This window comes from Lontra canadensis, unplaced genomic scaffold (assembly GCF_010015895.1).
Source record: "Lontra canadensis isolate GAN:19392208 unplaced genomic scaffold, GSC_riverotter_1.0 scaffold52, whole genome shotgun sequence".
Classification (NCBI taxonomy): Eukaryota; Metazoa; Chordata; class Mammalia; order Carnivora; family Mustelidae; genus Lontra; species Lontra canadensis.
In genome coordinates, this window is record NW_022631046.1 from 13621057 (window position 1) to 13647653 (window position 26597).

The window sequence follows — 26597 nt, forward strand, 5'->3', positions numbered from 1 at the left end:
TCAAGACAGTATGGTCCTGGCACAAAAACTGACACATAGGTCAATGGAACAGAATAGAGAGCCAGAAATGGACCCTCAACTCTACGGTCAACTAATCTTTGACAAAGCAGGAAAGAATGTCCAATGGAAAAAAGACAGTCTCTTCATCAAATGATGTTGGGAAAAACAGCCATATGCAGAAGAATGAAACTGGACCATTTCCTTACACCACACACAAAAATAGACTCAAAATGGATGAAAGACCTCAATGTGAGACAGGAATCATCCAAATCCTAGGGGAGAACACAGGCAACAACCTCTTCGACTTCAGCCACAGCAACTTCTTCCTAGAAACATCACCAAAGGCAAGGGAACCAAGGGCAAAAATGAACTAGTGAGACTTCATCAAGATCAAAAGCTTTGGCACAGCAAAAGAAACAGTCAATGAATCCAAAAGACAACTGACAGAATGGGAGAAGATATTCACAAATGACTTATCAGATAAAGGACTAGTATCCAAAATCTATAAAGAAATTATCAAACTCAACACCCAAAGAACAAATAATCCAATCAAGAAATGGGCAGAGGACATGAACAGACATTTCTGCAAAGAAGACATCCAGATGGTCAACAGACACATAAAAAAGTGCTCCATGGGACGCCTGGGTGGCTCAGTTGGTTGGACGAATGCCTTCGGCTCAGGTCATGATCCTGGAGTCCCAGGATCGAGTCCCGCATCAGGCTCCCAGCTCCACGGGGAGTCTGCTTCTCTCTCTGACCTTCTCCTCGCTCATGCTCTCTCTCACTGTCTCTCTCTCAAATAAATAAATAAAATCTTAAAAAAAAAAAAAAAAGTGCTCCACGTCACTTGGCATCAGGGAAATACAAATCCAAACCACAATGAGATACCACCACACACCAGTCAGAATGCCAAAAATTAACAAGTGAGGAAATGACGGATGTTGGTGAGGATGTGGAGAAAGGGGAACCCTCTTACACTGTTGGTGGGAATGCAAGCTGGTACAGCCACTCTGGAAAACAGCATGGAGTTTCCTCAAAAAGTTGGAAACAGAGCTACCTTATGACCCAGCAATCACACTACTTAGTAATTACCCTAAAGATACAAATGTACTGATCTGAAGGGACTGTGTACCCAAATGTTTATGGCAGCAATGTCCACAATAGTCAACCTATGGAAAGAACCTAGATGTATATCAAAAGATGAATGGATAAAGTCGAGGTGGTATATATATTCAATGGAATACTATGCAGCCATCAAAAGAAATGAAATCTTGCCATTGCAACTATGTGGATGGAACTAGAGGGTATTATGCTGAGCGAAATAAGTCAATCAGAGAAAGACAATTATCATATGATCTCCCTGATGTGAGGAATTTGAAAGGCAACGTTGGGGATTGGGGGTTAGGGAAGAAGAAAATGAAAGAAGATGGTATTGGAAGGGTGACAAACCATAAGAGACTCTTAATCTCACAAAACAAACTGAGCGTTGCCAGGGGGAGGCGGGTATGGAGAGGGTGGTTGGATTATGGACATTGGGGAGGGTATGTGCTATGGTGAGTGCTGTGAAATGTGTAAGCCTGACGATTTACAGACCTGTACCCCTGCAGCAAATAATACATTATATGTTAATAAAAAAGAAAAAAAGTAAAAAGTCCCAAATCTTATCATCTAAATCAGGTATGGGAGAAATTCTGAGTATAATCCATTTTGAAGCAAAATATCTTATCACCCTGAATCTCCAAAACTAGAAAACAAGTTATTTGCTCCAAAGGAATGGGAACAGTGGTAGGATGAGCATATAATAACAAATATAGATATCCCCATTCAAAGAGGGAGGAATGAAAGTGGGGAAAGGGGGAGTAAACAGTTATAAGCAATTTAGAAAACCAACTGGTCAAAGTCCACTAGGTTCAGGGACTAGGAATAATCCTTTGTAGTTCTGAACTCCATCCTCAGCCCTGTCCTTTGAGTCTTACTTCCTTTTTTTTTTTTTTTAAAGGTTTTATTTATTTTTCTGACAGAGAGAGATCACAAGTAGACAGAGAGGCAGGCAGAGAGAGAGAGGGAAGCAGGCTCCCTGCCGAGCAGAGAGCCTGATGCGGGACTCGATCCCAGGACCCTGAGATCATGACCTGAGCCGAAGGCAGCGGTTTAACTCACTGAGCCACCCAGGCGCCCCTCTTACTTCCTTTTTAATAAAAGTTAACATATAGTTGCAACTGCATAGTTTTATAAGCCTGTTTCTTGCCTGCAAGAATACATTCCTTTACAAATCCAACAACCTTTTATTTTGTCTTCTCTTTGTAACTTTCAGTCCTAATCGGCAGTGTCTTCACTAATATACCATCCTCACAGACCTTGTAGGTATCTCATGTATGTCACAGGGATTCATCCCATTAAACAAAAACCTCCTCCACAGATCTTTCCTGGATAACCCTCTGGATTGTGCTGGGAAGGCTGAGGAGATCTATGAGATGCACACCTCAAAGAGCCCTGCATCTGATGGAATACTCTGATTTTTTGATCCCATGGACACTAGAAAAAAGATATCCAGTCACACTTCTGGCTTTCTCCCCAGGACACACTTTCTTGAGAGTGAATCTATAAATTTTAGCCTCTTTTTCAAACTATACAGGCTTAGAATGTCTCAAATCATCACATCCCGGTTTCTTTTTGCTTAAAAGTTAGATTTTCCAGCTTTGTTTTATTGTTGACCCTTAGTTTTGTACCATTGTGGTTAGATAGTATACTGGGTATGATATCAGTCTTCTTGTAATATTTGTTATGTCTTTTTTTAATGCGATTTAACCAGGGGATTCTTCTGTGTGTACTTGAAGAAAATATGTATTCTATATTTCTTGGATGGAATGTTTTATATGTATCTTTTAGAGCCATATATTCTGAAGTATGCCTCAAGTAAAGAATGCTCTTATTGAAAAAAACTGTTATTCACTCAATTTATCTTTTTTGCTATAGGTAGCAAGAAGAGAACATGCTGCACATTCAGCACTGTGCTTGGAAATCTCAACTAAATATCCAAATTTGTCACTTACTACTTTGCTTTTGATATAACACAATTCTGCTAGACTTCCTGCTACTGTATAACACTTCCTTTCTTCCAGTTTTCAATAATATATTCCTCATTTACTTTTCAGTCTTTATCAGAAGCACCTTCAACAATATTCATGTCTACCAATACTCTATGATTTGGGTATTCTGTAAGATGATATAGGTTTTCTCTACCATTCTCCTCACTTTGTTTCTGAACCCTCACAAGTAGTGCCTTTAATATCCATCTTTCTACAAACACTGTGACAATATAGGTCTTTTTTTAATACAATATAGGTTTTTTCCTAGCATTTCATCTTGTGAGCCCTCACTGACAGAATCTCTAGTATTCATATTTCTGTTCAAGACAATCTAGACTTTTTCTGTTATACTACTCAAAACTCTTCCAGCCTCTAGCTACTGCCCAATTCCAAAGACATTTCCATATTTTTATGTATTTGTTATAGCAACATCCTACTTCCAGCCACCAAAATCTGCATTAGTTTCCCGGGGCTGCCATAACATATTACCACACGCTTAGTAGCTTAAAGCAACACAAATTTATTCTTTACACTTCTGGATGTCAAAGTCCAAAATTATTCTCACTGGGCTAAAATCAAAATTTTGGCAGAGCTGGTTCTTTCTAGAGGTTCCAGGGGAGAATCCACTTCCTGTGTTTTGACCACCTACATTCACTGGTTCATGGTCATCATCACTTCAACCTCTGCTTCCATCATCACTTTTGCCTTTATTTTATAAAGACCATTGTGATTACACTGGACCCACCTGGGTAATCCAGGATATCTCTCCCATCTCAAGAGCCTTAATTTAACCACATCTGCAAAGTCTCTTTATCATGTAATGTCATGGAGTCAACTTGTGAAGATCAAGATGTGGACATCTTTTGGGAGAACTAATCTTCGTACCAGAGCAATGTTCATTATTAACTAAATTATCTAAAATGTTTAACCCATATTTTCAGTTACATTGTTTTAAGCACTCCAGTTATTCACTACCCAAGTTACTAAGCTAACATTTTGAATGTTGTTTCTTCTAGAAGTTTCACCAAGAAGTTCAGCAACAGAATAAGTCTATATATTGAATCATACAATTCCGAGAGCTGTTGAGATCTGAATAATTCCTTGACTCATTATTATTGTTTGGAGTATTTCCAAAGTACATAGTAGTTTCATTACAGGGAGAAAAAGTTAAATCCCTATCATAAAAATCATAACTACGCTGAAGCTGAAAGATACCTAATGAGTCATCTCAGTTTCAAGGATGAGAAAAATAAGACCCAGGGAAGTTAAATGATTTATTTGATGATACAACTCTAATGTAGAGGACAGGGAGCATAAATGTATTTTAATAATATATAATGCCTAACTATGGAAATACATTTTAAGAGCAAGCATACAGAAAGCTGCTGCATTTTCATAAAAAGAATTCCCTAATCTTAGGCTCAGGTAGATTTTTATTTAGCCATTTGAACTTCTTAAGTTTTCAGGCAAATATTAATAAGATAGTTCTCTAAATGGCTAGAGGAGTTTAAAACAAACAATACCAGTTTAATGAAAACAGAGATATATTTTCCAGAATGCTACACATGATGATTATCAGGCCAGTAATAGAAGTTCTACTGTTGATGGTCTAATGAATGGTCTGGAAAAATTCCTGAAAGTTCATAGGTCCTACAAGTATTGCAGTTGTCTGATTTCCCTGGAGACAAGACAATTATCTCATGCTCTAATGGAACCCTAAGATAAATATCTTGTAATAAATGTGCATGGCATAAAAGTGCTTTTAAGAAAACAGGTATGTTTTCACTTTATTTTTTTAAAGCACCTAAACTAAATTATAGTTTCCATTGTTAATTATTCTTTTCAAAAACGCCAAAACCACTGAGATACTTTTCAAATGTTAGTTTGATTACTAAATGTATATTAGGCTTATTGTTTTTTCTAATTATAAGAAAAGTAATAGAGACATAAAGTAGAAATTAAGATACAAGGACTTTAAACAGGCCAGCAAAAATTGCTATTGATATGTTAACAGGCTTCTTAATAAACAAAGGGAAAATATTCATATTATCAGAAATAACCAGATATTTCAATATGAAGGGAAGAAAAAATGTTTGTTTTGACCTATAGAACAAACTAATGATTCAAAAACTATGGCTTTACATGTGTGTGTTATACCATTATACCAATAAAGATCTTAATCTTCTTGCATTGATAACATTTATAACAGCTGGCAAAATTTCTCAGATTTTCTATATGTATAAACAATATGATAGTGTTAAGAATAAAATATAAATGGGATGTTTAAGTCTCTTTTCACTGTATAGTCAGCATAGAGATGTCTAGGAAAAAGCTTAAAATCTCATCAACAATGTGAGGGTGTATCAAAACATAAAATGTATCATGGCTGTAAAAATAGACATTGCTAATAAAAATAGTTTTATTTTTCCCACTAATAGAAATTATCCTAATAAAAATAGAAAGGATAAAGCAAATAAAAGTTATACCACCCAGAGATAAGCACTTTAAACATGTCATTGAACATACTTTCACATGCAAACACACACACAGATGATCTTACATACACTGAACCACACATACAACACTTGTTTGAAATCTTTTATGCTTTGCTCTTTATCTTTAAGAAAAAAAAAAATCAGGAATATCTTTTCATGTCAAATAGGGAACTACATAATGATTTTCATGACTGCAGAGTAGTTTATCACAGAATACTCCATAATTTATTTAACCAAACCCCTATTGTAAAACATTAATCTCATTTGTGATCTTTTTTTGTTACAATAAACCTTGATAAATACCCCATACTAACCTATTTACCAACTTGTCCAATTCTTTCTTCAAGGTAAATTTCTTTATTTTTTTAAGATTTTTATTTATTTATTTGACAGACAGAGATCACAAGTAGGTAAAGAGGCAGGCAGAGAGAGAAAGAGGGGGAAGCAGGCTCCCCGCTGAGCAGAGAGAATGATGCAAGCCTCAATCCCAGGACCCTGGGATCATGACCTGAGCAGAAGGCAGAGGCTTAACCCACTGAGCCACCCAGGTGCCCCTCAAGATAAATTTCTACAATTAATTCTAATTGACTACAACTAAAAGTAATGGATAAGAGAGTGTGTATATTTTAAACTCATACCTAACAGAAATTTTACCTAAACCTTTTGGAAAGCAATTTACCCATATATTAACATCCTTCAATGGGTCCCTGGGGCAAGGGGTTGTGCTGACCTAAGGTAGATAGGGCGGAGTAGTAAGGATGGGTAGGGAGCGGTGGAGAGGACAGTGCCCCTGCTCTGAGGGAGGGACTGTTGAGCAACAGAGACAAAGGGGTGTGTGATGGGCACAGGTCACAATGGGCAGGAGAGGATAAAAGGGGTCCTGTGGGGTGGTTTAAGCCTAGGTGGAGGCTTCAGTTTGGGAAGAGAGGAGCAGTACAAATACAACTGGCAGTGAGGTTGTGGAATCCAAAAAAAGCAGAGGCTATTGTGAACCAGTGTGTCAGGCTCAAGAGGAGGTCCCCTCTCCACTCCAAGTGAATACCAACATCTACACACCTCAACATCTGCATACTCTGACATCTATTGGGACCCCAACATCTGAGCACCTCAACATCTGTGTACCCTGACATCTACTGAGGCCTGGATCTCTTGCTCCTCCACATCTGCATACCATAACATCTACTGGGCCCCGACCTCTGTGGGTCTCCACATCTGTGCACCCTGGCATCTACTGGGGCCCCAACATCCGTGCACCTTGACATCTACTGGGGCCCTGACTTCTACTCCTCTACATCTGCACATGGTAACATCTACTGGGACCCTTCTCCACTCAACATCTGAGCACCCTGTCATCTACTGGGTCCCTAACACTGTGCACCCCAATATCTCCACGTTCTAGGCAGAGCACAGTCTGGTGCAGGTGCAATTGTCTCTAGCATTGAGCAATTGGTAATCAGTACCCCCACCCTGTTCTCAATTACTCAGAGACAAAAAAAGCCTGCAAAAGACCACTGCTAATTCACCTGCTAGAGAAACCAGGGAAATAGGACGCCCTCCCAAGTGTGGTAAAGTGTGGAGGACCCCTAGGAGTACTTGGTAAAAGATAGCCATGAAAAATCAATCTAAGTTACCACATTACACAGCCCAAAGCAGCCCCGCAATGGGTATGTTTAATACCTCCATGGGGAAACTGCAACAACAACTGTATAAGGGGGAATATACGATATTCAAGTATGCCCCAATGTTTGAGAGTGACTTTATACAGGTCAGCAAAAAAGGAGAAGTGATCGACGTGCACAACCGTGCCCGAATGGTGACTGTGGGCATTGTTCGCACAAGCCCCCACCTTACACTACCTGATGTCATGTTGCTGGCCCGACCAGCTGCTATCTGTGATGACTATAACAGACATGGTCCTGCCACCCAAGAAAAAGGTTATAAGCCTACACAGATCTTAGAGCTAACCAGACTGTTTCCCTTGAAGTTTGTAACAATATCCATCCATAATGGTAAAAAACAACAGCTCCGCCTGAAGCTTGCCACTGGCCGCTCTTTTTACCTTCAGCTGTGTCCTCCTTCTAATACAAAAGATCTTTTCGTTTACTGGGAAAACCTTGTTTACATTCTGAGACCACCAGTAGAGGCTTACAGTGGTTCCCAGGCTATCCCAGTTGGAGACACGCTGGACATAACTGGGTTTGAAGAAGAGGACAATAGCCCAGAGGTAAGTCTTCACAGATACTCTAAAAGATGAGGCCAGGGTGCTATGGGAGAGCAGCTAAAAGTCCTGCAGAGCCTTTGGTACCGAGGTTCACCTAGAAAATTCATTACATTTAGATGGGTTCAGGGCCAAAAGAGCCTCCATTTGGAGGCCATGTCACATTGGGGAAGTTCTGGATGTTGCAAAGTGTTCCCCAATGCTACATTTCAGATCTTCCTTAGCTGTTAACAACTCTTAATTTCATGTCCAATACTGTACTGCCATCTGTGGCATCCTGACCATAGCCTCCCCACCATATCTCTCCATGATCACCATGTACTGATTTTGTATACGTCAGATATACAGGGATGTGCTTGTGAGCATTGTTAGTAGCTATCAGAATATTAAAGTGCATGCCACTTAGCCAGCAGAAATACTAACACAAGTGTACAAAAAAAAGTATATGAGGATATTCATTCGTGAATTATAATAATGTGCTGGCTGGCACTGGAATTGTCCAAGCAAAACTGGAATGATTATGTGGTCATTGTGGAAACACTGAAGAGAAGGATTCCTGCAACAAACAGGAGATTGAACTTGAGATCTCAATCTTATTATAAGCTCTTATTGTTTCGCTATAGGAATAAAAGGTCTCACTTTCTTTATTTCACTCATTTGTCTCTCCCATAGGCAAATGTCATTCATTTCTATGGAAGGGATCAAGATCAAGTTGACATCAGGAGTCTTCACATGAACCATGAATTGTTTGGGACCACCTCTTATGGTTATGCTGGGGAGGAATGAATTCATCATGCCTCCCACACTTAACTGCATTCAAGAGTTCACACACTTCTGCAGTCACAAAGCCTACAGTATCAGAGAAAAGGGCAGGGATGGTGACAGGAGCAGCCTTCACAGATCCAGGAAGAAGCACCGCTAGAATGGTCATAGTGGGAGCATTGGACATGTCTTAATATTGTTGTTAGCAAGGGCTGTAAACCCTTCTTATACTCAGAGGTTACTTTTAGCACATCAGTAGGAGCTACTGACCTCTTCCCAGAGGGCAGCATAAATACAGTGATTCCAAGAGCAGAAACTACTGGCAAGCCCATTGCAAAAACAGCTAACAGCTCAGTATTGGGACCCCCTCATTACAAACTTACAGAGTGAAGGCTACGTGAGTGAACAGGATGGAAGCCAGAGGTTTCCACCCAGCAGGACTGACTCTTTAGGAAAAAAGAGTTTCAAAGCCCTATCCTGCACATGGTGCAGAGGTGGACATCTCATATAAGACTGTGAAGGAAAGCAATATCATCCATCCTAATACAATTCAACTCAAATTCTTTGCTCTAATAACATATGCTCTATTAACAGGGAAGGGTAGTAATAAAAACAAATGGCAATTTCTGATCAGGCTCTGACCTATCTTTAACTTTCCCTTAACTTGATATTTGTGATTAAATGCACAGATGACAGAATAAATGCTAAAGATTACTCTCAAAGACCCTCATCCATTTTTCATCTACATGTATTAACCAAAAAAATTCTAAAATCCCCAAAATATAACACCAGGGACAGAAACAAATGGTGGTGATTATTTATTATAAAAGTATTATTATTAGGAGTGTTGAAAAACTATTTATACTTTCTAGAAAGGGATTCATTTCCCCAGTCTTTATTCTTGTTTTTTTGCACGACTTAAATGTAATTTAACTGCTTTGATACTAAAGTACCCAATAGATTGTATAAATCTTAATTTTAATTTCCTGATGTTATTTAAATTCTAAATTTCTTTGTAGATATTTGGAATTCTAAATAACATCTTGTCACAATGGAAGAATAAAATGCCATATTAAAACTAGGAAAGCAGGGACGCCTGGGTGGCTAAGTGGGTTAAGCCACTGCCTTCGGCTCAGGTCATGATCCCAGGGTCCTGGGATAGAGTCCCGCATCGGGCTCCTTGCTCGGTGGGGAGCCTGCTTCTCTCTCTCTGCCTCTGCCTGCCGCTCTGCCTGCTTGTGTTCTCCTGCTCTCTCTCTCTCTCTGACAAATAAATTAAAAAAAAAAAAAAAAAACTAGGAAAGCAGAATAATTAGCTAAAACTAGAATATAGGATCAATTCAAAATCTAGACAAAAACTAGGGTTTAGATAATCTTAGAAGTGTAATATCTACAGGATCAGCCAGTGTTCTAGTTCTGCAAGTAAAAAATCTATTTAAGATTCTAAAAGTAATACATCACATAGTTTTAATTAAGTCTGAATTTTCATAATCCTCATGTTTCTGAAGTTTAGCACTATGCTTTGAATATAGATATCTGATACATGTGTGTTGGATCAAGTTAAATTAGGAGTTATAAATGTGAAATAAATAGATTTTATTTGAATCCAACAAATCTGAGTATACAGAAGTTTGCATAGCACTATACTAATTCCACTGATCACAAAAGCTCCTATACCAACTGTAAGGTAATGGTTTTTCTTGAGACCTTATATGCACAGTGGTTGGCTTAATGATTTTTATTTCAGATCTAAAAAAGAAACATCAAAATAAAATCCTGTTATTCATGAAATTTTAAGAAAACTTATTTTGAAGCTGGCCTACAAAATTCTAAGTTCAAAGCTATTGCAAATTGTAGGACAAATTTACATTTGATATGATGTCTCCAATGTCACAACAAATGTATTAAATTTTATTCTAAGTATACACACATATGTTAAAGGAGAGTCCATCAGCAAATTGAGAACTTTAGTAGAAGTCCATATGAAAATATTAATAAAAGAATTCTATTCTTCATTCATTACATTAAATAGAGTAAAAAAAACCAATATTATATCTCAGATAACTTATAGATGTACTACAGTAACAATTAAAATACTAATAAGGATACTTTTATAAAATATAAATTTTTAAGAGTAAACAATGTCAGCTAATTAATGCAATCATGATTTCTCCTGCATTATATGTAAAAATACCAAAACTGAGTCATATCGTCTTAAAAATAGAACAACAGTGTAAGAGATTTCAGAAGAAAATCCAAATCAAACAGGGTACAATATAATGAGAGAAATGGGAATTACCTCTAGATGAGGCGAGTTAAACAAACAAACAAAAAGATGAAGAAGTTTAAAGAATTTGATAGTTTAAAAAATGACACAAAATACATTCATATACGGAAATTAAAGGTGGTAAGTGTAACTATTAAAAAATTGTTATTTGCCAATCTTCACCAGAAAATGACCAAAGAAAAATATCTAGTATTAAAAAGTTATAAACCAAAATCGTTACTACTGAGCCTACTACCAAGCCTAATAAAATGAAAAAAATAAATAGGAAGGTGGTAGAGAAGTAAATTATAGTCATATATTATTGATGGCTCAGAGTCCTAGTACTTTATCTTATGAAACAAGTAAAATAGATAAAAGCATTTGATTACTAGTAAAGTCTTAAGCAGATGAGGTTATATGAATAGAATAAAATCTATATTTCTTTGAGGAAACTCTTTGAGGAAATGAAACTCCCAAATACACATATTTGTTCATTATTCCACTCAACTACTACTTACTATTGACAATATACCAAGAACTATGTTGGCCTTAGAAATAGATGTAATACAATAATCTCTATGTTTATGGAACTCATGGTCCAGTATATATTGATAACAATTCTGTAATAAGTAGGATAGTGTCTTAAAGTCCTAAAAATAGTTCATGTTAAAGTAAAGAGATTCTTTAAGCAGTATATGTTTATTTGATTTTCTCTACAATAAATTAATATTGGAAGTTGAGTGGCTCTGGTCAATTTGTGACATTAAGACATGAAAAAGTGATTTTTTTCTTAGACATAATTGCTTCATACTTGAGGCAAAACAAAATATTTTTGAGATGTAACGCTATTCTGGACAATTACTGCAAATTATTATCTGTCCAAGACTATTTTTCCACACATGCACTACATAGTTAGACATATATACCTTTGCCATTACATTGTTTTTGTATTAAATGTTTCTTCATATTTTCATTGTGGCATTGAATTTCCCAGCTCTGGATAATTTTACTTATTTTTGAAACTCCTCCATAAGCTTGTGGTCCAAAATACACAATGGTAATTTGAAGGTAATGCAATAGAATAAAACTGACTTAACAAATAGTGAGATGGTTTCAAAAGTATATTCAATATTTTAGAGTTTTGGTCTCATTTTTTGATTGTCCTACATAATTTCAATGATGAACATTATTCTACAATGTTTCACTGTGCTAAAAAATTAAAAGAATCAGTGACAATGCTTATAAAGAGCCCTTCCATGTTTCCTTGAAAATCATTTTCTATTATTTTAATATAAATTGTAATTGAAAAAGCATTCTTTAAATGAACCATTTCTGGATCATAAATATTAAAAATCTCAAAAACAACTCAATTTTTCAGGAATTAGCATCATGATCAAAATAAAACAACCACATAAAATGATATAAAGTATGTGTTTGAGTATGCACACATGTACAACAAGTTAGATAATCTGACCTTTAACTGAAGAAAAATTACAAAATGAGTAAGATATTTATTAGATTTCCAGGAAGAGAGAAAAAAAGATTTCCTTAAAAACATGGGCAAGTATTTTTATGTTTTACTACATCTTGAGAAAAGCAAACCATTACCTGTGCAAGAATGGGGAAGCCAAGGTTCCTACATCCGTTACAAGGAGTTAATGCTTCCCAGAGTCCTGAGGGTCCACAAGTGTTCTCATCATCATCATCATCTTCCACTTCTCCTGGTGACAAATTTATTGTAGATGAAGTTCTCTGAAATTAAATTTATATTATACCAATATATTATCTGAATGTTATTTAGATATCTTAATATCAATTAAATTACATTATTTTCTTATAGTGTATGTTAGCAAGCAAAATCAGCTTAATATTCACCATAGTTATGAGGCTGTGCCATGGGACTAAGACAAAAACTTGGATAACTCGATTTAAGTTGAATGTTTAAAAAAAATTGAACGTGAAAAAACTGGGTGAGAAAAACTATTAAGATTCAAAGTTCATAATGAAAAATAGACATGAAAATGACCCAAGAAAATATCTCAGCAGCATCAAACTAGAGAAATCTTATCATTTCTAAATACAATCAGAGGAATAGAGGGAAAATACTTTATTGAAATAAGAATTGCTAAAAGCACATTTTTTTCCACAATGTCTCCTTTTCAAAAAAATGAACTTCATAAAATTTTATATTGTATGTGTAACAGGAATAATACTTTAAAATTAACAATAGGACTTCAGTGTTGAAACATTTGTAAAAATGGTCTAACATGCATAAGGACAAGGACAAAAGGAGAGAGATTAGCAGAGGAGTAATAACAAGAAAACTTTAAGATAATGATAAACAAATGGATAAACAGATTAGCAGATGAGTAATAACTAGAAAACTTTAAGATAATGATAAACAAATGGGTACGAATTACCTGATCTAGCAAACTTGAGAAAACTGAAAACAAAATGTCTACAAGAGGAAAAATAAGCAGCATGTTTATTCATGACTCAGTGCCACCAAAGGGCTTAAGAATCAGAGAGACTGACTTTCCATGAAGATGTATGTGCAGGTGAGCTGCAACAGGATAGACTCAGACCCATGTTCTCAACTGGCCAAGGAACTAAACCTTCACCACTGACAAAAAAATTGGAGGTTTATTTTCTGGTGGCACTGAAACAAAGAGATTAGGAATTCTAACACTCCATGCATAGTTAACAGAGGGGTGTCTCTGTAAAAACAAAGAAAATAATTGAATGTCTAGTAGTTGTAGCTTCCCAACCCATTCCAGTGCCTGCCCATATTTGCCCTAGATAATACGGCAGCTAGGTTTATATCCCCAGGCGGAAGATGACAATATAGTCCCCTCTGCAGAAATTGACCTCCCAACAAAAAAAGATCTGTAAGTCCCTAGTAAAATGATGGGGTCCTATGCCTTAACTCTTACTGTGAAGCCTACCTCTCAAAAAATCTCTACCCAGATAAACAGTTTTAGGTAAATATGAACCGAGAATCCAAGCCATCATCACACATCTGAAGAAAGCCTTTAACAGAGATAAAAATTAATATACAGAAAAAAGTTATAAATAGTATCCACAAATAGAAGATACTTGCATCCATGAAACTAGAACAGAATGCTATTAAACAAATAAATACCTAAAACCCAATAGAAGGTGAAAAATAAGTCTGAGGAAATCTCCCAGAAGATAGAACTAAAGATGAGGAAAAATTAAAAGTTAACAAATTGGGGATCAAATTAAGAGCTCCATGTAGAGGTAGAAGGAAATCATCAAAATAACAGTGCAAGGAATTTTGCCAAAACTAATGAAAATTCCATATTCAAAGAACCTGATGACTGCTCAGCAAACTGATTTTTTTGTTATAAAAAAAGGTAAAAGTCTTCAGAAGGTAGTGTTGGACTCATACTTACATATTATGACTATTGAAGTTAGTAAAAATACTCTATATATTAAATTGTAAATGGTACCCCCTTGACTGCCCCAGAAGTTGTGACTTTAAAATCTAAGACTTTAGGGTGCCTGGGTGGCTCAGTCGGTTAAGCATTCATATCTCAATTTCAGCTCAGATCATGATCTCAGGGACACGGTATCGAGGCCCATGTGTGGCTCCTTGCTGAAGACTCTCTCTCTCCTTCTGCGCCTCCCCTATCCCTGTGCTTGTGCTCTCTCACACTCTGAAACAAAGAAATCCTCCAAAAAATAAAAGACTTTATTTTTCTACATTCACATCCTAAATTTCCTTTGATCAACTTTCAATAACTGAGAAATCATAAACTTAAAAAGCCCCATAAGCAGTTATAGCCTGTAAGATACAACGATAATAATAGCTATAACTGATTGAGCATTTACTATGTGACACTTTTTATTTTAATTCTCACAAACTAAGGCACAGGGAGGTCAAGTAAAACTAAGATCAGAGAGCTGGTAAGTGGCAGAAAAAGGATTCCAATCCAGACTGCCTGACTCCAGAGTTGACCCCCTTGACCACTATGTTACATTGCTTCTCATTCAACACAATATCCTGTAAATAGGAGGGCATGTATTGCATGGAGCACTGGGTGTGGTGCATAAACAATGAACATTGGAACACTGAAAATATAAAAATAAAAAATAAAAAAAAAGAATAACCAAGCTGATTTAATTGCAGTTCAAATTTTTTAAAAGTGTATTTGTTAATATATTTCTGCTATATGATGACACTCCTGAAAACAATTTGCTCTCTGTGATGACTAAAATTTCTATGATTTTGTACATAGTCACCCATCCTTTCATGAAAACACATTTCTGAAATCAGTAACAAAAAGTGAAAATCACAGGGATTTTTCATCCTACAGACATCCTGGTGAGAAAATCTTGGGCATCTAAAACTTTAATCTAGCAAGAGCATCTATGTGTATGGTCAATGCTGTCTACAAAATAGAATAAAATAACCAAAGAGGCCTCTCCTTCACCAACTCATGATCAGTTGTTTGACCATCAATGTTGACATGGCATAGCACCATAAATCATTACATTCATGGTAAGAATTATCAACATTTCACAAATTAATCAGTTCTTTTGTATTTATGTTAATGGTACTATAATTATTTGATCCAATTTTATAGGGAACTTCCTCTATCTTCTCTCCAGAGAAACACCCTGTTTATGTGTCTTCTTTGCTCATAAATTACTTCACATTGTACAGTAAATAATACCCAAATTCCTGAAGGTTCTATGGTCAAACTATTTTTCAACACTTTTACTTCCTCTGCTATACCCTAATCATGTTCGATGCATTTATTCATGCCTTCCATCTTATTTCTCCATGCAGCATATTGTACTGGTAAAGAGTTCAGGCTCTAAAATTTGTTCTGAATTTGCAGCTTGCCTACTTATTAGCCTACTTATTAGCGTGATTTTTGTCAAATATGACCATTGTCAGCCTCTCTTGCCTTATCTACTCAATGGAAATAATATAAAAGAATCTCCCTCGGAATTTTTTTGATAATTAAATAAGGTAATGAATATAAAGTGCCTGACACATAATAAGGTTTCAATACATATTAACTACTATTTAGCTATTATTATCTTATGAGCCCACTGATTCCTCAAAATACAGCTCAGATTCCACTTTTTAGATTTCCCACAAACAGAAATGATATGACTCTCTTCTAAATGTCTGTAGCTCTTTGAGTGAGTTTGTGTATTATAATATTTCACATAGACCTTGAGATGATGGATGGCATAGTGACAAAGAGAAGTAGATGTAATGTCAAATAGATATATATATTTAAAACACATCTTTGCTGTTTTCAACTGTGCTACTTAGAGAAAATCACATAATCTTATTATTCCTAGCTTCTTTATCTGAAACGTAGGTAAAATAATAATTCCTATTTGATAGGGTTGTACGAGGATAAAAATTAATTGCATGATAGTGACTGTCACGTGAAAAATAATACATAGTTATTTTTATTATTATCTTTATCCTGAAAGAGTTGTACATACACACACACACTCACACACAACTTACTTACCCTAGTTAACTGTAAGTTATTTGAAAGCAAACGTTGTCTTATTCACATTTGTATCTCTTATAATGTGTATGCATTATAGAATTTAACAATTATTCATTGAATGAATTATCAATGAATTTCAAACTATCATTTTCACTTAACTACCTAAAAAATTTTACTAATATTAAGGGCTATATATAATTGCATTGTAAATCTCACTATAGTTACTTTAGTTTTATTTTATATTAACCATTCCCAGCCGCATTAGCGGAAATAACAAAATTTATCAGTGGTCTAGTACTGCCCCCTAAAGACAGTATATAAATTAGCGGTGTAAAACAACAATTTCCACGTGCTGCTTTACAATTTAAAAATGCCTGGGAAAGGTTTTTATCAAACTAAATATAATCTTCAATTACTTATGAAAAGAAAGCCACATGAACACACTTAAACTTGGGAGTTTCCTTTATTCCAAATGCCTTTGAAACTTTTTATTGGAGACCCAACTGTGTTCCTAAAGTTCCAGGAATTCTTCCATAGAATATAGACCTAAATTGTCATGACTTAAGCCTATTAACCTTCTTGGTTAATACATAGTTATTATGTGGATGAAAGACTGGACCAGTTCTAAATTGTCACAAAGGACTAAAGTCATAATACATAAATATCATGGGGAGACAAATTTGAGCTCAAAGAAAAATACTTCTAAAATAATTACATCAGTCTAACATTAAAGAAAGCAAAAAAAAAAAAAATGAGTATTGTGCTGTCCTCATTTTTAGAATTACAGGGTGGATGTGTGTGCCCAGTTTTTAAAGCAGTTTAGATTATGTTTTCCAGGGAAGGACAAGTCTGAGAATTTATGAATTGACTTTCTTGAAAGGATTATAGTTTCACTATTTCAGTTCTAAATCATATTTTTGATATGCCGCATGCTAGAAAGAATCTACCTGTTCCGGGGGAAAGGAAAAAAAATCCTATCCTACTATCTGAAGATAGCTTTCAGAACAAGTTATCACTGAGAAAGCCTTTTTGGTTTCATTTTGAAGTTAAACAGATGCTTTTGAGCATCTGTCAGTTCTTTGATTTCCTGAAGTAAGAATGCAAGCACGGTGCATTTTGAAGGCTTTGCAAACCCAATGGCTCACTCCCAAACCCCTGGGTATTCTTTGTCATTCTGGAAGTGAGAATCTGTAGCAGAAACTGTCATGTCCCACAGTGTCAGTAGGTGACCTCGAGGAGCCAGTCCAGTCCAGCTCTGAGCACTTGGGCATTCCTGGCCAGAGTTAATCATGGTTAGGACTACAGACTCTGCTTGATGCAGACGTAATCATAACAGATGTAAAACTCCTTAGCAATCAAGTAAGTTGTGTGCTTTCTATTTTACATAGGAAATTGTTTTCAGATTTTTAAAAAATTTTATTTATTTGACAGACAGAGATCACAGGCAGGCAGAGAGGCAGGCAGAAGGGGTGCAGGGGGATGCAGGCTCCCTGCTGAGCAGAGAGCCTGATGCGGGGCTTGATTCCAGGACCCTGAGATCATGACCTGAGCCAAAAGCAGAGGCTTAACCCACTGAGCCACCCGGGTGCCCCAGGAAATTGTTTTCTAAAACTAAAATACTTGAGACGCCTGCGTGGCTGTCTTTGGCTCAGGTCATGATCCCAGGACCTTAGGATCAAGTCTGCCGTTGGGTTCCCAGCTCAGCGTGGAGTCTGCTTATCCCTCTGCCTGCTGTTCCCCCTGCTTGTGCTCTCTCTCTCTGAGAAATAAATAAAATCTTTAAAAAATTTTTAAAATAAAATACTTGAATTGTGAGAAAATGCGACCTCAGTTTGTATTAATTAGTTTTTAAGGAAGTGCAATAATACATGAAATGTGAATAAATGGAAAGTAAACAAAAAAAAGTGGTTTCAGATATTGAATAACCCAATAAAGTAGCACTGGGATTTCCCCTGTTTGACAAGTGAAGAAGCCGATATTCTTACAATGTTATTTAATTTGCAAGATCATCCTACAAATGAGACTAAATTATGATCCAAGTCTTCTGACTCTAGGCGCTATAATCTTTCTTCTACCATGGAACCAAACTCCTGACAACAGATATTCAAGATGTTCAAAACATCCACAAAGAAAATTTTTTTCTGTCCTAGTTTATAAATGAAGGTCTTTACTTTTTAACTCTAAAATTCTAAAGTCCATGCAACTGAAATGAAGGATTAAGGACCTGTTATGATGCCACAGAGCCCCTTTACATCCTCACCAGTCAATTCTCTAACGGATATCTTTATAAACATGGCAGTGGGGGGGCAAAGACGGAGGATATCTATGTCCTGTCTAAATGTCACTGGAGGAATCCTGGGGTGCTCAACTTAGCCAGACTATAAGAGAACAATGTATGGGTGGGGAAATGGGATGATGGAATAGACAAGACTATTGCTCTTCCTACCAGAAGCACAAAACCAAAATGAAAAGTAGGACAAACATCTAATTGAACTGTCAATGCAAAGGGATCAGACAGAAAGACAGACTCCAGGAGGCAGGCAACCATCAGAAATGGAGGTCCATACAAAGGAAGACCATTTGGAATAGGAGTTAGCAATCTGGACAACTGTGCAGCTAAGTCCCAAGTGTTTTTGTCTTTGTTTTTCAAAAGATGAAGCTGATTTATTGATTTTTAATGAAATTCTAAGTAATACAAGCTTATTATAAAACAAATTATTCAAAATTAAAAGTTGTTAAAGGAGAAAGTGAAGTTTTCCTAACCTCATTCTCACTGTAAGCACTCAATGCCTGTCTTTCCAGATTTTGAACTTGTCTGATGATTTTGTTAGGATAAATTCATAAATATGTAATTGTATTTCAAAAAGCACAACCATTTTAAACTTTGTATATATTGCCAATGTTGTCTCTAACTTACTCTCCACACAGTGCACAGAGAAGTTTTTACTTTTTTAATGTGAAAAAAGAACGTTACCCTCATCCTTAAGAGCATTCAAGTTTCATCATTCTTTAAGTAAAATGCAAAATTCTTTATCATCCAAAATGCTGGATATGACTTGCCCTCACCTGCCTTTCTAGTTTTGTCCCCCCACCATCCTTCTTCTTCCCCTTTGCTCATAACATTTAAACACACTACGCTGTCTCTTTCCTGGAATATATCTAGCTTCCTCCTACCTAGAACTTCACTTATGAACTTCACAACTAACAGTCTCCCAGGATACATTCTCTCTTCTTCCATTTGTCTTTAGAAACAGAACACCTAGCCCTCTTTTTCTATAGTTAAAATAACAAACCCTTTTAGTTGGACATATGCTACCTTGAATAAAGACATTTCCCAAGCTCCATTACAGGTAGGTGTGGGCAAGTGATTAACTTAGTCCCTTGGGGTAAAAGAAGTGTTCTTAAAGTGATGAAACATGTCCTTCTTCCCCTGCTTTCTTTTTCTATTGATGGGGATGCTAATGAAATGGCTGGAGCTGAAACAGTCATGTTGAACCATGAGGTTTCCTTGAAACTAGAGAACATACACAGTGGAACAATAAAATAAAATAATCCTGGATTCCTCTTGCTGATGAGTACTACCAGCCTTAGACTGCCTAGTCTAAGCTTTTCATGTAGGAGGGGGGAAAAAATCCTTTTAAAGATATTTTAGATTTTCTGTTCCTTGCTATTGTACCAAATCCTAAAAAATAAATTGTGGGAACATTCTCTTCTCTTATCTTCATCAGGATTAATCCCACTTGTGCTTTAGGTGTGAACTTAACTCCCTTCCTCTGGTAGCCTTTCTTGATCCCACAGTCAAAATTAGTTTCCTTTCTTACGTGTTTTCACAGCATCCTACTTTTTTAAATAGCAATTATCAAAATATAAGTTTACAGTTAGTTGTGTGATTTTGGTTCAATATCTCCTATTCCTACTCAGTTACAAGCTGCCTGATTACTGAGTTGTCTGTTGGGTTAGCTACCACAAGCACTGTACTTAGCACAGTGTCTGAAACATTAAAGACCTTTCCATTCCATATGTGTTTGATGAATAAATGAGTTAATGAATAAATGCCAGCTTGCCTTCAAAATTAACATGAGCATTCACACCAATTTAACTATAACCCAGATCTGAGTGTACTTTATCTTCTGACTCTACTGAATTCACTTGCTTTCACCGTGTTTGTCCTATATTCAAGCTAATGTAGAACTCAGCATGTATTGATTTCATTAAAGAACACATTCATACATTTCCCCTTCCACAGAGAAGTGCCTAGTTTCTTTGATGTCTATTTCCTCCCATAGGTTTATTCCATTAGCTTTTTGAATTCCTCTCTTTCATTATGCAGAACAATTTAACTCTAGTATACATTTCATCTCCAAATTTGCATAGCCAATCCCATTACACAGGTGACTTCACACAGGATTATTTTTTTGTCAACTTGGAAGACAATAGGAAAACACAGATTGATAATATTTTATTTTTTATATTATTTTTTAAATTGGGGAACTAAGGGATATGGTGAGAGAAAGAAAATTGTAAGATATTAAGCTGGCTTATTTATAAACCGAAACTATGACAGGGCCAATGATCAAACAAATATAGGTCAGTGATCATATTACTCAAAAAGAAGCAGACTCGGTTTATCTTAAATTCAGTCCTGAAAAAGAAATCACACACCACAATTTAATAATAGCAATGCTCAGAAAACTTAGTGTCAAAAATAATACCTTCATCAGCTTATTAACACTAAACATCTGTTTAGTTTTCTGAAAATAACTTCAATGCTACCTAGACTAGCTTTGCACTTCAGCCATTCCAGGTTAGTGAAATTCACCAAAGCTGCAACATTTAAGTCCTCTGAAAAACAAAATTTCTCTCGGATTTATTTGAAGTTACCTGGGAATGCTAAATAGCTTTTATATCTGCAAGGAAAAGAAAGGAAGAAGAAAAACAAGGCTTCATGCCAATGAGCACACTGAGTCCACCTCTTACAATCCACAACACCGAAATGATGTTACTCTGTACGGTGGTATTTGGAACTAGGAGATTTGCAAGTATCAGAAGTATTTCACACTTTCTGAAGGATGGACTTGCTAGTAAAGCAATTATTTTTAGTTGTAAGAAATATTTAAGAACAGATTAAGGAAAGCCAGAAAGCCCCTGGCTAGGCGCAAATGTTTCAGAGACTATTTCTCTTCTCTAAATCCCACAGTACAGATGGTGCTAACAACTCAGTCTACTGTTTTGAACTATCTGGTAGATGTTACATAAAGTGTATCTTATGTTTATGATTATGGGGTCAATATTTTCTATTATTTGTGTAACATGAAAAATGACTAGCACAATTCTGGACACCTTAAATGCATGTAGTTGTGACTTGACAACTCTGGTCCTTTCTCATTTTTTATGTCTTCTTTAAACAACTGTAAATAGAAATGCCCTTTAAACAAATGTAATATAAAAAATGCTAATGTGCTAGTTCCATACATACATAATGTATGGAAATATGTATATGTTCATGTGTATGTGTGTGTGCGTGTATGTATTGGACTAAAAAACAGAAAATAAAAAGTATGTTTGATTAGGAAAACAGGCCCAAAAAGACTTTTAATAATCTCATAATCAAAAGATAAAAATTGTCCACTCTTAAATAGCAATATTTTACCATCTTCAATATGTAATAACATATTATTTTCCATTCCTCACATTTATATTTTATAATCTATTCTCTTTATTATACTGTATTTTCATCTATTTTATGGGGAAGCAGTTGCTCGGTTATATGAAAATAAAATTTTTGAAAAGCAAAGAATGTGATTGAAAATATATTAATTAAGCCGACATAAAGTAAAAAACTTACAACTGAAGCATTTTACACTGAAAAGTAAAGGAATACAAATTAGATATTAAGTTTGTCAGATGAGTAGAAAACTGATTAACTCTAGGTCATAATGACACTAAATCAAAATAGGATAAATAAAATAGGAATAGAAATTGGGGATTTTTCACAGCCTGTTAATATTATATCACCAAGTGTAGGTTAAGGACACATCACTGCTAAGAGATGTGGAACAGATGGTTTATACTAATGATTTGATACTACTGGATAACTTCCATGATTCAAATAATTGGTTGGAGGAAATTACACAATAAGCAGTGGTCTTCATTTTATTTTTTAATATAATATTTCTCATATTACAAGAGAAAATAATTTCTTAACTTTATCATCTCACAGGAGAATGGAAATAAAAGACTAAGATCATTAGTTCAGGCCCATGAAAAGCTTAAAGCCACAGAAAGTAAGACTAAAATACTAAATAATGTTTTAAAAATATAAAAGATTTTAGATATGTTAGTGTTTGTAAATTCAACTGCAGGATCAAAACATTCTTTTAACAACACTAGACAAAACCCTGGGGAGAAAATAAAAAAAACTTACGAAGTTAAAAAATGCATGGAGAACATAACAAAGGAAAACTATAAGTGGTCAAAAGAACAGCTGATACAGAATCTTTTAAATGCACTCAATTAGGATGTCTTTAAAATGCTTATTTGCAAGTACTTTCATTAATAATTACTAAATATTTATTAACATAATGAAATAAAATCATAACACCTCTATGCGATGCATGTATTACTAACTGCTATGAATTGATATTACTATTGTATGGTATTTGGGGTTCTAATAATAAAACACCTTATTTACAATGCTTTTACTTACACAACTTTAGACCTAATGTGTCAACTTACATGAAGAGCTATGAAAATTGAAATTCAAATAATTACAAATGAACAAGTCAAATTTTCTTTATAAATAATAGTGTTACAACAATTATATATGTCTAAATAATCCTTTGCCAATCAGATCACACAATCGACAAAATCATAGGTTTTGCAAACATTAGGAAAATAAATCTCAAAACATCTTCGGGGATAGATATGATTTCCTTTTTTTCCAGTTTATACACAAAGATCATGCTAATCCATAGAGTGATGTATGTAAAGGTGAAAGATATATAAAAAACTGGAATCTAGTTCATAGTTTGGTCACATTGTTACTGATTAGATAGCAATTAGCAGTAAAAATATATATTTAAAGGTGTTTTAAATATTTAAAAATTCTCTGACTCATTAAAAAAGGATTTGAGGGGTGCCTGGGTGGCTCAGTGGATTAAAGCCTCTGCCTTTGCCTCAAGTCATGATCCCAGGGTCCGGAGATCGAGCCCCACATCAGGCTCCCTCCTCAGCAGGGAGCCCCCTTCCTCCTGTCTCTGCCTGTCTCTCTGCTTACTTGTGATCTCTGTTTGTCAAATAAATAAATAAAATCTTAAAAAAAAAAAGAATACTTGTTAAAAATAAAATAAAAAAGGATTTGTTAGAATACATACAACAATGTAATATAAGAAATTACATCCCTACAGAAAGTATTTTTGTTGTAAGGTGTGTGTGTGTGTGTGTGTGTGTGTGTGTGTGTGTACATGTTAAATATACCTGGTGAGTCTGTTTTCCAGTGCAGAGAAGTTAAATTGTTTAATAGGTTTTTTTAAAGCCATGTGTCCTGATAGAAATCTTCTAGGCCTGTGTTCTTGGCTTATAATAAACTCATGCTCAAAAGAACTTTAGATTTAGGTTATTTTCCAATTCTAAGAGCATTTTCCTCAATTTCACCAGCCACAGTGAACAGGATAGTGTGCATAAGAGAGAAAGGAAAGGGTCTGAATGAAATCTTGAGAAGCAAACTCTTGAAGTTAATTTTTCATCTCAAGGCCCAACTTTGACCTGGTTGATTTAAAGTCATAAACATATTATCTAAAATAGAATCCTTTCCCAGGGGTAACAGCTGGTAAAGAGGGAGGTCTATATCTTACTTATGTTTGTACTCTTAGTATCTAGAGTAGTATATGGCACAGAGTGGGTATTTGAATGCTGAATTTAATATGCTTCTTTTATATGTTCAACACACCCAATAAATTTTTTGATTGAAATATTTCACTAATTTACACTAGCAAAGAAACTCAAAACTAATGTTTTCTCCCTGATAAACTACCTTTAAGTAATAATCAGATTAACTATACTTGAGTGTCTTAAAAAACCTCTTTCTTGAGATAATTTTTTAAGTAAAAGAGAACTTTCCAGAGGTACCAGGACAAGCTAAAACTAAATGGCAATATCCTTTAATCTGTGCAACATTCTTTCCATCTGCCAGCACTTAATGAAATTTCCCAGATCCAAGATCAAACACCTGAACTGAAATGCCAGAGCCACATTGTGTCTAGTCCTGGCACTAAACCCAGTGCTAAACCCATGCTGGATAAGTCATTTGTCTGAGATACTAAGAGGGATGTACTCATGACAATCAAAAAAAATCAGCAATTTCTGATTTACCAGATGTTGCTGTGTAGTCATTCCCCAGTCTTCCACAATGATCACTGTAATTGAGAACTAATTTCATCTACAAGAAAAGAATTTTTCTGTTCCTCAACTATGGATTTCTATCATCTGAAAAACTCTTTCAAGGACACACAGCTCTGACCAAACAGAACTGCTCCAAACAGATCTAATTAAAGATACCTAATTATCTATACCTAATTAAATCTGTCACTTATATCACAGACAGTGCCATCCTATCATTACCTAAAGTCAAAGTCTCTTCCTAGAGCAGCCTATATCTCATAACTGGCCAATGAAATCCAGTTATCTTTTCCCAACCTAGGACAACTCTGAAGGGCCATTCCAGCTTCAGAGCTCTCTGTGATGTTGGCCAACCCATAAGGGACCACCCAGTGGGCTGCAACTCTACTTTCTCCAGTGAGGTCTGAACCACAGTCTTGTGGAAAAGGCCTCTCTTCCAAGTTTATCTTGCCTTGGGTACTTTTCCTCAGCCATAAGCTACCTTTACAAAATGTCGTCTTAAAATCTTTTACGTCAAGCTTCGTCTGTTTGAATTACTATGTGATATCTGTCTCCTAATGTCACCCAGACTAAAACAATACCTTTTAGCTTCAAGCATGTGCCATGGTTGAAAGCAGAAATCAATGAATGGTGCTGAATCCTGGAAAGTTCAGTCAGTTACCGAAAAACAGTCTGAAGAGCTGGAGCTTTTCACACTAAACTATATATTATTTAAGGTACAACATTTTTCAAAGGACAGAAAAAGGTATTTGATTCCCTAGCAAACTCTAACAAAAGTTAAAGAGCTTAACTTCATTCTAGAAAATATCTCAAGTGGATGCTTATTAGACATCACAAATTAACTGCTATATCAACCTATCATTAAAAGTTTAGATGTGAGAGTGGAAACTTATTAGACCCAAAACAAAGATGGGATTAATAATATCAATGACCAATTGGAAATATAGGGTCTAAAAAGCCTTTACTTTATTTAAAAATGAGCAAATGGCAGGGTGCCTGGGAGACCTGGTTAAGTGTCTAGTTCTTGATTGCAGCTCAAGTCATGATTTCAGGGTCGTGAGATTGAGCCCTGTGGGAGGCTCCATGGTGGGCATGAAATCCTGCTTAAGATTCTCTCTCTATCTCTGCCCCTCTCATTCACATGCTCGCTCTTTCTCTCACTTGCTGTCTCTGAAACAAACAAACAAAAAAAAGAACAAACTGCAAAAAGGCTCTCATGGGAGGAGACTATTAAAAGATATTATAAGGAAACATAAGGAAAGGAAATAGTTTCTAGGATATATCTTTTTCTCTGAAATTGGTTTTATATAAGATACAAAAAAATTAGCAAATATATTTAGCATCTTTTAAAACATTCAAAAACTAGCCACTATGAAACTGTGCATAAAAGAGGTAACATAGCATAGCTTTCTCCCTTTGAAAAGTGTTTACAAGTAGTCCTTGGCTGGTCACTGGGAACTTGGGATTTCTGAGGAATTCCTGTCACTTGGACAAGAGTGGCTGACTGTGCCTAAATTGTTTCTGAAGAGTGATTTGTGCTGACCATTTGATTTCCTTCTGGGAGTCTGGGATTGTCGTACATGCTAGGGTGTCTACATGACTAGCCCCCAGGAAAGATCTGGGATCTGAGACTTAAATGAGCTTCCCTCTTTGGCAACATTTCACAAGTGTTGTCGTCACTGGGAGAATTAAAGGCATCCTGTTTGACTCCACTGTTAGAGAACCCTTAGAAGCATGTGCCTGTTTTCTTCCCAACTTCATCCATGCATTTTTTTCCTATCCTGATTTGCTTTGTATATTTCCCTGTAATAAATCATTACTGTGAGCACAACTATTTGCTGAATCCTGTAAGTCCTCCTAGTAAAA

General features: G+C 35.7%; 2 protein-coding genes across 16 annotated transcripts in view; one reads left to right on the forward strand and one right to left on the reverse strand.

The window, feature by feature from the left end:
• Nucleotides 1–26597, reverse strand: part of ANKS1B (ankyrin repeat and sterile alpha motif domain containing 1B) — a 1097747-nt gene that overhangs the window by 797109 nt on the left and 274041 nt on the right. For all 15 annotated transcript variants that reach the window (XM_032874307.1, XM_032874315.1, XM_032874314.1 and 12 more), the window contains exon 9: nt 12439–12582. In XM_032874307.1, the coding sequence (XP_032730198.1) occupies nt 12439–12582 (144 nt within the window). The remainder of the gene's footprint in view (nt 1–12438; nt 12583–26597) is intronic.
• Nucleotides 6912–8697, forward strand: FAM71C (family with sequence similarity 71 member C). The gene is made up of 2 exons (XM_032874321.1): nt 6912–7808; nt 8475–8697. The coding sequence occupies exons 1-2, from the start codon at nt 7194–7196 to the stop codon at nt 8586–8588; spliced, it is 729 nt and encodes a 242-aa protein (XP_032730212.1). The 5' UTR covers nt 6912–7193; the 3' UTR covers nt 8589–8697.

Excerpts from the sequence above, each read along its gene's own strand:
- FAM71C (XM_032874321.1), top strand. The coding sequence starts at position 7,194 with ATGAAAAATCAATCTAAGTTACCACATTACACAGCCCAAAGCAGCCCC. Across the intron at positions 7,809-8,474 it reads AAGAGGACAATAGCCCAGAG|GCAAATGTCATTCATTTCTA; the intron begins GTAAGTCTTCAC and ends TCTCTCCCATAG.